Source organism: Polyergus mexicanus, unplaced genomic scaffold (genome assembly GCF_030449975.1).
Source record: "Polyergus mexicanus isolate NDT 795.1 unplaced genomic scaffold, iyPolMexi1.0 SCAF_17, whole genome shotgun sequence".
NCBI lineage: Eukaryota > Metazoa > Arthropoda > Insecta > Hymenoptera > Formicidae > Polyergus > Polyergus mexicanus.
In genome coordinates, this window is record NW_027223337.1 from 4,301,697 (window position 1) to 4,316,084 (window position 14,388).

At 38.8% G+C, this 14,388-nt stretch overlaps 2 protein-coding genes across 2 annotated transcripts; both read left to right on the forward strand.

Moving 5' to 3' along the window:
- The first annotated feature begins 2,822 nt into the window (after positions 1-2,822).
- On the forward strand, positions 2,823-4,400 carry LOC138940543 (stromelysin-1-like). Its single transcript, XM_070309526.1, has one exon. It carries the CDS (start codon positions 2,823-2,825, stop codon positions 4,398-4,400), a length of 1,578 nt encoding a protein of 525 aa, XP_070165627.1.
- Positions 4,401-4,589: 189 nt separating this feature from the next.
- On the forward strand, positions 4,590-5,582 carry LOC138940544 (uncharacterized). Its single transcript, XM_070309528.1, has 2 exons — positions 4,590-4,699; positions 4,775-5,582. Exons 1-2 carry the CDS (start codon positions 4,590-4,592, stop codon positions 5,376-5,378), a joined length of 714 nt encoding a protein of 237 aa, XP_070165629.1. The 3' UTR covers positions 5,379-5,582.
- The last annotated feature ends 8,806 nt before the right edge of the window (positions 5,583-14,388 follow it).

Below are 14,388 nucleotides of genomic sequence, written 5' to 3' on the forward strand. Positions count from 1 at the left end.
TTAATTATAGAGACTTTAAATCTATTTAAATATACTATTTCATATGAATGGCCAAAACTTGCAGAATTTGTTCGATTTTTGCTGACACTCTGTTGTCAGATTGTCTTGCGCAGATTTTGCTCGATTTTTGCCATCAATTTGACGTCAAGTTATATCAAGCTTTGCTCGGTTCTTGCCGTCAATTTGCTGTCAGGTTATGTCAGCAAGTTTTGTCACCAAAATACAAACTTAATGTGGACACAGATGATTACTACGAGAAGCGCGAGAACGAGAGAATGCGGGAGAAGGAAAGAGAAACGTAAAGAATCGACGCTTCGCTTAACGCAGTGCATGCCACGATCTGCACATTTCGGCCGATTTCCGAGAGTCAACGCCTATCGCCCCCCCCCCCCTTGCGTCTTGAGATCCTCAACTAGCAACCGTAACCAAGCGCGCGGCGCTCTGCCTCAGGTACGGTGCATCTATACCGCGAAGCCGTTCCGTACTCCCTTACTGCCAAATATCAATGTTTTAAACGCGATCTCTTTAGAATTTTTTTAAATAATTAATTCAAGAACAAAGTTTCAATACTCGATTATTAATTACATTTACGATATAATAATTCTAAAATATTATTAAATTATATTCGATAGATTAAATTTGTTAAATGTGTCGCGCGCGGAAACTCTTTCCGATATATAAATTAATAAATAATTGTAAATTTAAAGTTTTATAAAAGACGCTTTTATTAAAAGCACGAAATACTTATGAACGATATTATTTAAGTTATAGACTGTTGGATATTCCCAGTATATGATGTCATTATATAAATTAGAATAACGTAATATTTTTAGAATTATTATATTGTAAATGTAATTAATAATCGAGTATTGAAACTTTATTCTTGAATTAATTATTTTAAAAAATTCTAAAAAGATCGCGTTTAAAACATTGATATTTGGCAGTAAGGGAGTACGGAACGGCTTCGCGGTATAGATGCACCGTACCTGAGGCAGAGCGCCGCGCGCTTGGTTACGGTTGCTAGTTGAGGATCTCAAGACGCAAGGGGGGGGCGATAGGCGTTGACTCTCGGAAATCGGCCGAAATGTGCAGATTGTGGCATGCACTGGCTTAACGTATAGCGTTTATTCGTAAAAATCATATCTTACAAATGCGCTTCATTAACGCGTAAAATTACTCCGTGTCGAACGGTTGCGATTCGGGCTCGTAGTTCGCCAATCGTACACCCGCCCGCGATTCACCCTCGTCGACCGTCGCCGGTTCGGCCTCGTCCTCCATCGACCGCGATTCGGGCTCCTCGCCGATCGGTCGCGATTCGGGCTCCTCGTCAATCGGCGATGCGACGACTCGCCTAACCTCGGGAACGGCGAAGTCGCACTCGCTCTCGCGAAGCGGACCGATTAACTCGGTGATGGCGAAGTCGCGCTCGCGCTCGTGAAGTCGACCGATTAAGTTGAACCGTTCGGGGGCTCGCGCGACGTCGCGTCGGCGAGCGTCGCGCAACGCGCTATGACTTTGCGCTTGTGCGAGCATAGTTCTCGTTCTAGTTATTAAATCGTAGAGCGATTCTCGCGCCGTTCTTATGCAGCCCTCTTTTTCTTGTCTAAAATACAAAAGTAAAAGTTAGTAAAAGTAAAAGTTAGTAAAAGTAAGACGTTATTAAAACATTATAATTTAATATAATTCCGATCGAATACTTACATTAAACGCGCAATATCTACGTCTTCGTTCAACTGAAAGGTGAGTCTAAACGAATCTGGACTATTCTCGATAACACCTTGCGCCTCCGCGCGCAAATCCGTGGCGAGGTCTCCCAGAACGTAGGACTTTATCGCGATTAAATCTCCGTTTACATTAATATAATCGGCCGCGTTAATTATCTGTTCGATTCGTTCCATATTGAACAGTTCGTGACCGATTTTAACTCTCGCCACTTCGCGCTCCACCGTTTCGCGCTTCGTTATCTCGCGAGCGAGAATACTTTGACGCTTCTCGAAACGATCTCGCGTTTTATAAAAATCGACGCGCGGATGTCGCGGTACGATTTATCGATCGCGCCGCATCTTCCTTCCGCGACCGCTCCGTCGCCGGAAGGGGGTATCTCTACTCGCTCATCGAGTGTCCTTCGTAGGGGACAAACGAATAATAAAAATAGAAATAACAAAAAACATCCGTTAGATAAGGCGCATTCCGAATACTCGGCGAACAATGAGATCATCATCGCCGGAAGGGAGTATCTAGGGGACATCTAAGGGGTATCTCTAATTTATCGTCGCCGGAAGGAGGTATCTCTAATCGCTCATCGAGTGTCCTTCTTAGGGGACAAACGAATAATAAAAAACATCCGTTAGATAACGCGCATCGTTGGAAGGGATATCTTTAATCGCTCATCGAGTGTCCTTCTTAAAGGACAAACGAATAATAAAATAGAAATAACAAAAAACATCCGTTAGATAACACGCATCGTTGGAAGGGATATCTTTAATCGCTCATCGAGTGTCCTTCTTAGAGGACAAACGAATAATAAAATAGAAGTAACAAAAAACATCCGTTAGATAACGCGCATCGTTGGAAGGGATATCTTTAATCGCTCATCAAGTCCTTCTTAGAGGACAAACGAATAATAAAAATAGAAATAACAAAACAGCAACTCGAGCGTCCGCTAGATAACGCGCATTCCGAACGCTCGATGTCGAAAGAAGCGCATTTCCCTCTCCCCCATCCACGTTACTCGACGATAAAAATAGACGTCTCGCGAAACGCGCGAATCAATCACGCTCGGCGTCTCTCGATAGTTTACCGCGTCTTCCCCGCTTCGCGCGATGACTAACGCGAGGACGGCTCTTCTCGCTCTAGCGACGATGCTCGTCGCCGCGCCCTTCGACTCGGAGAGGATCGAGGTGCTTCGTTTCCTGCGCGCGTACGGTTTTCTAAAGGACGATGGAGGATCGCTGTCGTCCGATAACGCGACGTCTCTGCGTCGCGCGCTATCGCTGTTTCAAGAATACTATCAATTATCGGGAAACGGCGCGTTAGACGCCGTTACGCTTCACCTTATGAGCAAACCGCGATGCGGCCTCGCGGACATTCCCGATCGCGCGTATAGCCCGATTGCGCGAAAATGGCCGAAGACGCGTCTCGCATGGAATTTTCAGGTGGCTAGCCAGGCAATCTCGCGAACGGCCGAAACGGCGTTCGCGTTATGGGCGGCGAACTCGTCGCTAACTTTCACGCGCGACCCGTTACGCCCCGATATATTGATATCGTATCTAACGGGCGCGCACACTTACGCGAATCGTCAGAACGTCGGTATTTGCCCGGCGGCCTTCGACGGTCCGGGAGGAGCCCTAGCTCACGCGTTCTTTCCCTCTGGAACGACCGACTTCACATCGGAGATACACGTCGACGATTCCGAACCGTGGCACGTGTATCTAAACAAGAATCCTCCCGACACGCATCACCTGCTACAAACGCTAACGCACGAGATCGGCCACGCATTGGGTCTACAGCACAGCATGCGCAATGACTCTATAATGTTCCCGTATATACCCGACATCGAGAATCAATTTCCAGTTAAGCTGAGCATAGAAGACATTCTCGCTATACAGAATCTGTACGGCTCTCACGACGATGGAAATTATCCGACGGCGACTCCCGCGACCACCGCGGCGCCCGCGACGACGAACGTCGCGCCGACCGACCCAGCGCGCGCGGATCTCTGCATATTGCGGCGCGTGGACGCCGCGCTGATAATGAATCATCGATTATATATAGCTAATCGCCGCAACGTATGGTCGGTCGACATGACCGAGAAACATTACGGTAGACCCATGACGCTCACGGATTACGCGACGTTTCTACCGGCGAATTTCACGCGTCTATCCGCCGCGTATCGAAGACCCTCGGGCGATCTCGCGCTATTCGCGAACGATTCGATCTACCTCGCGGAATATCCCAGTCTTAAATTAAAATCGGGTTGGCCGAGATATCTCCACGATATCGGACTTCCCCAAAACATTAAAATCAACGCAGCAATAAATACGCACACGGGACGAATTTACGCTATATACGACGATGATAAAGTCGCGGAAATCGACGAGTGTCACATGATAGTCGTTAGACACGCTCCATTAAAAGATATATTTCCCGGAATTCCGTCCGCGATAACGTCGGCTTTCCGATACATCGATGGTAATCTATATTTTTTCGCCAAACGTCAGTTCTACGCCTTCAACGAATTCACGAATATCGTAACCTCGGCGGGTCCTTTCGATCTACGCGCGCTCGGCATCGAATGTCCTACGGATGGACTGCTGAGGCAATTGCGCGATCTCCTTAGTCGCGTTTATCGCCTCGGCGACGCGACCGAGAGAGAGAGGATCGACGATGAGAACGACTAGAGCGACCCTACCGTTATTTTTTAAAAATAGAATATATAAGAGAAAGCGCGCGAAAGGGGAAGAAGCGATCTCTACGCGAGTATATAAAGACCGTCCATCCGTTAAGCGCTTCATTATTGACGGAGAACACCGAAGCTAACGCGCGAGAAAGAACAAATGAGAAGAACAAACGAGACGATGTACGCGACAATGGGGGGACAAACGCAGCAGCAACACTCATTCGACGATCGATCGAGGCTAACCGAGCGAGACCGCGAAGATAGCGCGGAATACGCTAAAAAAGCTAAAATGGACAATGGGTAAGACTATGAAACATTTATTCGAACTAATAATTCGCTAGCACCGTTTCTCTCATCGCTCGCATCTATTTTTAGACGAGATCGCGATCGGACGCCAAGACGCGATGCGGACGTCTCGGTTGCGCGACCGCTCAGAATCTTAGGAAAACGCTATCCATTGACCAAAACCGCATATAAACATATGGAAATCAGCATTAACGTCAGCCGACCCTCTTTCGTAGAAATCGTCCTCGGAGATTGTCACGGCAAAGAGATCTCGCTAACGCCGGATACGTGGAAGGAACTGCTCGATCTACGACCCACGCTTCTATCACATTTTCGCTCCGACGAGCGCGACGAGGCGCGCCCGACATCGATACACATCGGACAGTTGACGCTACGATTCGGCAAACTCAACAATCTCCGAATACTTCGTCTCGAAACGCCTAAAATTCGTCTAGCCGTATCGAAGAACACCGTCGTAACTATATTAAATCTGGAACTTTGCGTCAACCGCATCGTTGCATCTTTAAGCGGTTTAACCGCGCGCGTGGACAACAAGCTGACTCGTTTCCTCGACATTGCGGCAGGCGCTCGCGATAAAGCGCTTATTCCCGCGATGATACGCGAGAGCGATAACTTCGACCGCAACGATCTAATCGATTGCGAGCTGCAGGCTCTGCTCTTCGTGGAATCGTGATACGCTTACCCGCGTACTCGTATTATCGTATTATTAATATATTAAAAATATTGTAAAAGAAAACAATAAAAACACTTCTCCTCTTTCGCTAGAACGACGATGTCTCTTTATTTCACGACCTTTCGAAGATTCGCCATCTCGCTAAAGTGACAAGCGCGCTCGTATCGCCGCTAACGCGCGCCTCGAGAAGAGGAGAGCGACGAGGGGCGCCCCTCCGTCCGCTCGACCGCCCACCGACGATCCCCCGCCCCCTCGACGCCGGGCGCCCGCCGTCCGCTCGCGGATCGCGCGCTAGAAGCGTCGCGCGCGTCCCTAAAGAATCGCGACAGCGGATCGCGCGCTAAAAGCAGCGCGCCCCTAAAGAACGAGTCGCGTCAAGATCGAATCGGGAGGAACCGCCACCCCCCGAGCGCCATCTCTCAAGCGCTCTCGGCGACTCGTACCCACCGCTCCCCCCGGCCGCGCTTCCTCTCTCATCCTACTTATCCCCCCATACACCCGCCCAGCCCGATCTCCATCCCTCGGGCGCCTACAAACTGCTCCGAAACTATCTCTCTCTCTTCCCCAACGGTACCCTCTCTCTCACACTCACTACAAACTGAGCCAAAACCGACCATACTATCCTATTCAAGTGCTAAAAGTAAGAAAAAAAAGGAAATAGTTATATCTTTTTCTGTAGCAATACTTTATGCTCTCTAATATCTAGTGACTGATGTGAATTATCTATCGATACATCGTTTCACAGCCGTTTTACTCTTCCTTTTTCTTTTTTTGCCCATATGTGTCCATTTATTTGTAATAAAAATACTATATGAGTATTAAATACTATGTGCATCATATATGCATCATGTATATTTATGTGTATACAGTCATTCTAAATTCCATTTGAAGATCAATTTTATATTACAATTTTTTATATAAAAATCTTTATGTTGTTTTCTATTTAGGAATTGCTTTAAAGATATAATTTAAAAAAAAAAAATTTGGAATATTATATTTTTACATAATATTATATTATCATATTTATATTTTTGAGTAGACTGCATGGAAATAAAATTAAATAATATCTACAACATATTAGTATATAGTATACATTAAAACAATTCCTTCTAAAATTATGGTATATATAAATATAATAACTTTTTGACTCTTATTCTTTTTAAAGAAAGTCTGCGGGCAAGCGTCTCTCGAAAGTTTTATTTTCGTCCCAGTATGTAGGGGGACACACTATTAAAACCACACTACAAAAACATAACACTCGTTTTTTAAATTCAACGCGTTATATCGCGTTATAACAGTTGAGCGTATTTCTGCGGTAATTTCTTGTTATGCGTATGTACACACACGCGCGATTGAGTATCTGCCGCGCACTGATATGATCGCGTGTGCCTGCCTGCATGTGTGTGTGCATGGTACAGTCGACTTATTCCCCGATATGTACATACATACATGCATGCTACAAATATTGCGTAATAATAAAAACAAATGCGCATCTTTATAAACGAATATTCTCTAACCGAATAAAAAAATTATTTTCATATTGATTAAAATTAATTCGATATATAAAACCATTATTCATAAATATTCTACGTCAAAAATTAAATATCTAAATTTTTGCTTTAAAAAAAGTTTATTTTCTATAAATATAGGCAAGCTTATACAAATATACAAATGTTTAGTAACATAAGAGGATAAAATATATCAAATTTTCTTTTCTCATTTATATATATTACTAAATATAACTATGAATAATAATAAATTGTCATAAAGATTATATGTATATATATATATATATGTCAAATGGTCTGTTCCGAGACACTTCTCGATAATTATTGGCATATTCCGAGATATTCGTATGGTTCCAGGTCTGACCTGGAAGAATTCTATATCAAATGGCAGTTTCCAGGACAGTCCTGGAAAACTAATGTATGTAGATGTGATAATTGTACATCCAAATGTATATACAAAAAAAAAGACATGTATACAAATGTTATCTAACAATGCCAATTGAAGTATATATAATGTATTATTGAATTTCGCACATAAAAACCGTCAATATATTTATATAATTAAGAAAATCGCACAAAATAGTATATAAATATATAAAAAGATATGAGATTGAAAAAAACACAACGATTTTTAATAATACTTGAAGTACAAATAATCTTTAAAAACTATGATTAAAAGTTTATTGTGTATAATGTGAAATTAGTCACTTTGATTTTCATTATGCACGAAAAACATTTTATGTACTGGAATCAAACGTTAGGCTACAAAATGATGATTCCACTTTTAAAAAATATTTAACACATTTAACGTATATACCAACATTTAGAAATTCAGTCAGACAACGTCAGCGTCAGGCAATATCACATCTTTCCGCAAAAGTGTGTAATTCATAACACTATTGACAACAAACAACGTAAAAAGATGTAACTCATATATAACAAACCTTCTACAAAGGTGTGTAATGCATAACAATATTAACAACAACGTAAAAAGACGTAACTCATATATAACAAATGTGCAAGTCTTTATGCCAACACCTTGATTGCTTTCTGGAAAGTTTGGCGGGACATCTAAATAAAAAATTGTAAGTTACTTGAAAGAGATTTGCGATAAATGTATTTCGAAGCGAGTTCTTCATTTAAGTGTTTAATATGACACCTTTTACGAGGATATGCTTGTGTCCTGGAAACGAACGTTAGGCCACAAAACAATATTTTCACTTCTTTCAAGAATTTAATATATTTAATGTACGTACACAATATACTTACAAACATTGGTAGGTTTTCTGATTATGTTTCTGAATTAATAAGGAATACATTATTCATTTTATAATTAATATGCAATAACGTGTTTCACATTAATTTTTGTAAAATTTTTTAGAGAATGTTTTGTTTGAAATTTAATATTTTTATTATTTAAACACTAAATCTTATTAATTAATAATTCTGCTTATTAATTAATAAGTCTGCTTAAATAGATTGAAGCGGAAATTAAGTTATATCTTCTAATGTACAATTTTTTCTTTTGTATTTATTTATTGTCTCGGTTATTGGCTTTAAACAATCGTTAGTCTGTATGTATAATCTTAATTTATATTTTATTTTATATTAATATTAAAATCGCTGTTTTTAAGATATTAATAAAGAATATTGCAATACTTTTGCAGCCCATGCACTGATCGGTTTTTAAAGCAGTCAAGTGATTGATATAAAAAAAATAATATATTTTATAGCTATTTAATATATTTTTATTATATCTAATTGTATTAAAAACTGCTTTTAGAAATAATTTTTCAATTGTTTAACAAACTCTAATTGTTAAATTGTACGCTAACGATCAAAAGTATTTTATGAGTATCAATTGGCTTAAAATGCAGTTAATGAAATTATTGGCTTAATGAAATTGGTTCCGATTACGAACTACTTATGGTCATGTTAATTTATAGTTTTTTTTTTTAATAGGATATAGATTTCTTTCTTTATAGAATGATTTAATTATAATATTTTTACTCGAAATATGTTGGATAAACATAGAAAATATTTTAATATTTATTGAAACTTTATTTTCTTTAACAAATCTTACTTTATTTTTTATTATAGTTGTTTGGAAACAATTAATATGATTAATTTTTATACGTATTTGACGATTTATTTATTACATTTCGTTTTTATTAATTAAACTTTCTTTAGAATATATACTATTTTTAATGCGATTATAACTTGTATATTTTATTTTTACTTGTATTTATTGTAACTTTCTATAATTATCCAAAGATTAAATATAATATTCTACTTACCCGACTTACAAAGGAATATTCCAACGCAACGTTTTCCATTTTCTAGTTTTATCTAATAATCTTTCTTTCTTTTACGAGTAACATTACTAGATTTCACAACGATTAATTGTTTAGTATGTTTAATTTTAAGTAAGGAAAACATGATATACAGGGTGTCCCATTTTAAAGGACCCACTCAAATATCTCAGAAACACTGCGTTAAATCGAAAAATGTTTCAAACAAAAGTTGTGTGGCTTCAAGGAGGCCATAAGATGGTGACAATGATTTGACCTTGGAAAATGATTTGAAGGTCATGAGAAGGTCAACTTTAAAATCTTAAATGGAAACCCCCATTTTTTATTTAGTATTCTTGTAGCTTGCCTCGAGAGCTTTCCAAAACACTATAATAAACTATTTTTTTATTCAGTACTTTTTGAGTTATTTTATATTTTAATCTGACATCTTTTGATATAAAAAATTAAATATCTTATAAAATATTCAGTTTTTGATAATCTTACCGTAATACTTTTATGTACAGAATAATGAGACAAATCAATAGGCAAGAAAGTTATGGAGAGGGAATATTAGAGAGTCAAATAGTATACAATAAGAAGAATGTAAGAGTAGTGACAGTATACTGTAGAGAAATAAAAAAAGTTTTTGATTTACTAGAGGAGAAAATAGAAGAAACAGGAGAAGAGAGTTTGATTATAGGAGGAGACTTCAACGCAAGGACAGATGCAGAAGGCGGACCAATAAGGAATGAGAAGGATGAGATAAACAGAAGGAGATCAAGACACAAAGTGATAAACAAGGAAGGAAGAGAGATGCTGACAAGAATAGAAGAGAAAGGATGGGCGATAATGAACGGGAGTAAACGAGAAGAAAGTGAATTATGGAAATATGTAGGAGGAAAGGGAGCGTCAGTAATAGATTACGTAGTGGCAAACGAGAAGGCAGAGGAGGACATCCAAGGAATGAGAATCTGAGACAGAACGGAATCGGATCATTTACCGATAGAAGTGACAATTCAAGGGCCAATAGTAGGAGGAAGAGAAGAGAATTAGGAAAAGGAGGTAGTGGTTAAATGCGATTGGTCACAAGAAGGGATAGAATTCTACCACAAGGAAATCGAAGGCTGGAGACACAACGAGACAGGAAAGAAAGCACTATAGCAGGAGATAAGAGACAAGATAGATAAGTCCACAAAGAAGATAAAGGTGAAGAAAGGAAGGAAAGAAAAAGGTTACTAAGGAAGGATCTAAGGAAATGGAGGAAAGGAAAGCTGTCTAGGGAAGAGTATGTAAAGCAGAGGAAGGAATATAAGAGGTGGTGCGAAGAAGAAAGGAAAAGACAAGAAAAGGAGGAAGAAGAGAAAATAGAAAAAATTAAGACAGAGACGGAGGCCTGGAGATATATTAACAAGTTTAGGAAGAGGAGGAACAGATTACAGAGCACAACTGACATAAAAAAGTGGAAAAGACATTTTATGGATATGCTAGAAAGAACAGAAAAAAAAGACAGGCATGGAATGGAGAAGAAAAGAGGAAGAAGAAGAGGAGGAGAAGGAGGAGGAGATTGAAAGGAATAATGGAGAGATAGATAGGGCAGAGGTGAAAGCACAGATGAAAAAGTTAAAAAGAAGGAAAGCAGCAGGAGAGGACGGAATCAACAACGAAGCGTAGATATTTATGAAGGAAGAGATAGAAGAACCGTTATTCAAACCGTTATTCAAACCGTTAATCAAACTTTTCTAAATACAGCGCGAAAATTCTTAGAATTAAAAATTTTTTTTCAATATTTTATAATTCATTAATATAAAATATTGAAGAAAAACTTTTAATTATAGAAAAGTATTGTCTTATTATTATATTTGGGCATTCTTATATACGGACGCTCCTGAGACAAAGCGTCGCGTTCCTTAGTTACGCGTATCTGGCGACTCGTTGCTAACGCACGAGCGATGAGTGGGGGGGCAATAGGCGTGAGCCACGGAATCGGGCCGAAATGTGCAAGTAAATCCCAGCACTGATTCACATCATTCTTCCTCCAATAACTCTGTCCCCCGTTCGCACTCGCCTTCACATACTCACCCTGCTTCTTCTTTTTCCAAAAAAAAATTTTCCGTCTCCTCTTTATTTCAAATAAGGCAATCATGGCCCTGGCCCTACTGCCAATCAATTCTTTCCTCCAAATTCACTTCTTATCTCTCCAGACGGTCGTCTTCCATCATACTCCAACGGTATAGCCTTCCATTCTCCCTCCACTTCCACCCTATCCCTCTCTCTTGATCCCTCCTCCTCCACCCATTCTTCTTCTCCTCCTGCTGCTCCCGCTCCCCACTTTTCTCCCTCTTCCCCAGAGCTCCAGTCATCCCTCTCTCCTTTTATACCATTCATAAAAACCATACTTGAAAAGATTTTCCCATTCCTAAAAGCCTTTGGGATTTACGATGACATAATAAAAATTCTCCAAGACCTAGATATTTCATGCCCCCCCCCCCGTGTCGTGTCGCTTGATCTTGCCAAAATCAAGCGACACGACACATAGTCTTGCCCAGAAACCCGCTTTGTACGATCACCGGTTGCCGATCGAACATTATTAAAAAAAAAATGCTCATGGCAAGAGATCTGCAATATGATGGGAGGTATGTAATTGTATAATTATTTTTTACAATTAACATTATATAAAAATTGATTGGATGTTTTAATACAACACGAGGATTAGCATTCTAAATCTTTAACTGTATATTGATTTTACTATATTTTCATATATAATATGGATATGTACTGAAAAATATAATTTTTTGTGTAATAATATCTTCAATATCATAAAAAGGAATCATGGATATCGTCACCGCCAAAAAAAGATGGAAATATTTGAAAGATTGTTATGCGAAGGACAAGAAAAAAAGCAATGAATACATTCCAAGTGGGTCGGCAGCTCTTCCAACACGAAAAAATACTTTCCGCTTTTACGAGGCCATGAATTTTTTAAGCGACTGTATAGAAACGAGACAGTATATATTACCCTTTTAATGAATAAAAACTGAAAATGTTGTTTTATTGGGACATTGTTATATTTAAAAATTTGCATGTTTCATCATTATTTAATTTTTTTAATTTGTTTATTTTAAGTTTCAAAAAGTAAACGTAGAAAATGTCTTTATATGTTATACTATATTTTTAAACATGTATTATTCTGTTTTATATTACTTTTTTAAAAAATTTTTATTACCATCTCAAAATCGATCAATTTTGAGATTTTCTTGCAGTGAGATGGCAATAAAGAATTGTATATTATTCACGATAGGTTATAAGTTAATTTTTCAACTTTTATTTTCTTTTTTCATTTGATTAGAACAGTAACTACTTTACCCAAAATCTCCTCGGTTTCATCAATATCACGGTCATTATCGTCATCACCGTCATCACCGTCATCACCGTCATCACCGTTATCACTGATATCACTGCATGTACCATCCACATCAGGTTTCAATGTATCGAAGAATCGATACACAGCACCGAGATCGCCTGCAGGGGAATGTTCTACTTCAAGCTCAATTAGCAGCCCTAATTTTCATTTATCGAAAAGTATGTACAATTACTATTATATGTATAAATTATTTTAAATGTTTACTATAATTTTATTGGACTTGGTTAGAGGGCGTGAGAGTGAGTGGATGCGTGCTGAATGCGTGCTTTAGTTTAAGCTAGAATTTATAAGTTCAGGGATTAAGAGAAGTGTTTTTGTAAGGTAGGATATAATAAGCGAATAGGAAGGAAGCAGGGTGAGGGAAGGCAGGTGTAGGGGAACAATAGTTTGATCGTAATAGGGCAGGAAAGGGAACGACAAAGGATTGAGGTTAGAATGTCGAAGCTGCCAATGTATAAGAAGAAAGGTACGGCAAGAGTCGGTAAGGAAGGTATTTGCAAGAATGGAAACCCTTTGGAGGATGGTAAAGAGGGTACGGTAAAAAGAAAGGTAACGTTTGCACTTAAGGGGGATAAGGATGAAACTAATGTGTTAAAAGAGTTAAGAAAAGAGAGGGAATTGATAAGGGAGGAATTAAAGGAGATTAAAAATATAAAGGAAAGTGTAATGGGGGAAATAAGTAACGTAGAAAGAAAAGAGTTAGTTTGGGAGGCTAGAATGATAAGAATAGAGGAGAGGTTAGATAAAATAGAAAAAAGTATGGAAATAATGAAGAGAGGATATGGAAATTTAGAAGAAGGGACGAATTTAGCGGAGGAAAGCGAGGGAGACAGCAGGGGAAGTAGAAGTAAAAAAGTAGTTTTTACGGTTCTTATGGATCGATAATAAGTGATGAAAGGTTAAGTAGTAAGGAGGTAGAAAGTATAAGGAAAATGGTATTAGATAAAGAAAGGGAAGAAAGGAAAAATAATATAGTGATTAAAGGGATTGACATAAAAGAAATAGATAAAAATAAGAGGAAGTGGGCGAGGGAATTTTTAAAGAATAAAATAGAAATAGAGTGTGCAGTGGTTAATGTTAAAATAAGTGGGCTTATGATAATAGTTAAGTTAGAAGGGATTGAAGACAAGAGGAAGGTGATGTATAATAAAAATAAGTTAAAAGGAGGAAGGATTTTTATTGAAAATGATTTAACGTGGGAGGAGAGAAAGAGACAAGAGAAAATAGGTAAATGGGTGAAGAACAGAAAAACAAGGGGGAAGATGTGAAGGCAGGATATGCGAGAGTTAGAATAAAAGGGGAATGGAAAATGTGGGCAGAAGTAGAAAAGGAATTAGACAAAGATTATGGGGAAACAGAGTGTAGTGATAGGAAGGTGAGGGCGGGGGGAGAGGCAATGGGGGGTCAAATTTTGCTTAAGCCAAGAAGCGGAAGAGAAGGGCAAAGAGGGGGGAAAGGAAATTGTAGGTAGAAATATTTTATTTTGGAATGTTGCAGGGGTAGGAAATAAAAGAATAGATTTTTGGCGGTATATTAGGAATTTTGATTTTGTCAGTTTAAGTGAAACATGGATAGATGAAAAAAGCTGGGAGAAGTTAAAGGGCCAAATACACATGTTTGGGGATGTAGATATGCGGTAAAGGAGAAAAGGAGGGGAAGGGCAATGGGTGATTTTATTTTAGGAAAGAAAAGGGATTGGGGAAGTAATGTGGATAGAATAATAGGAGATAAGGAGGAGGAGTTTGTGATATCAGAAATTAATGAGGGAAAAGGAAGGTTATTTATTGTAT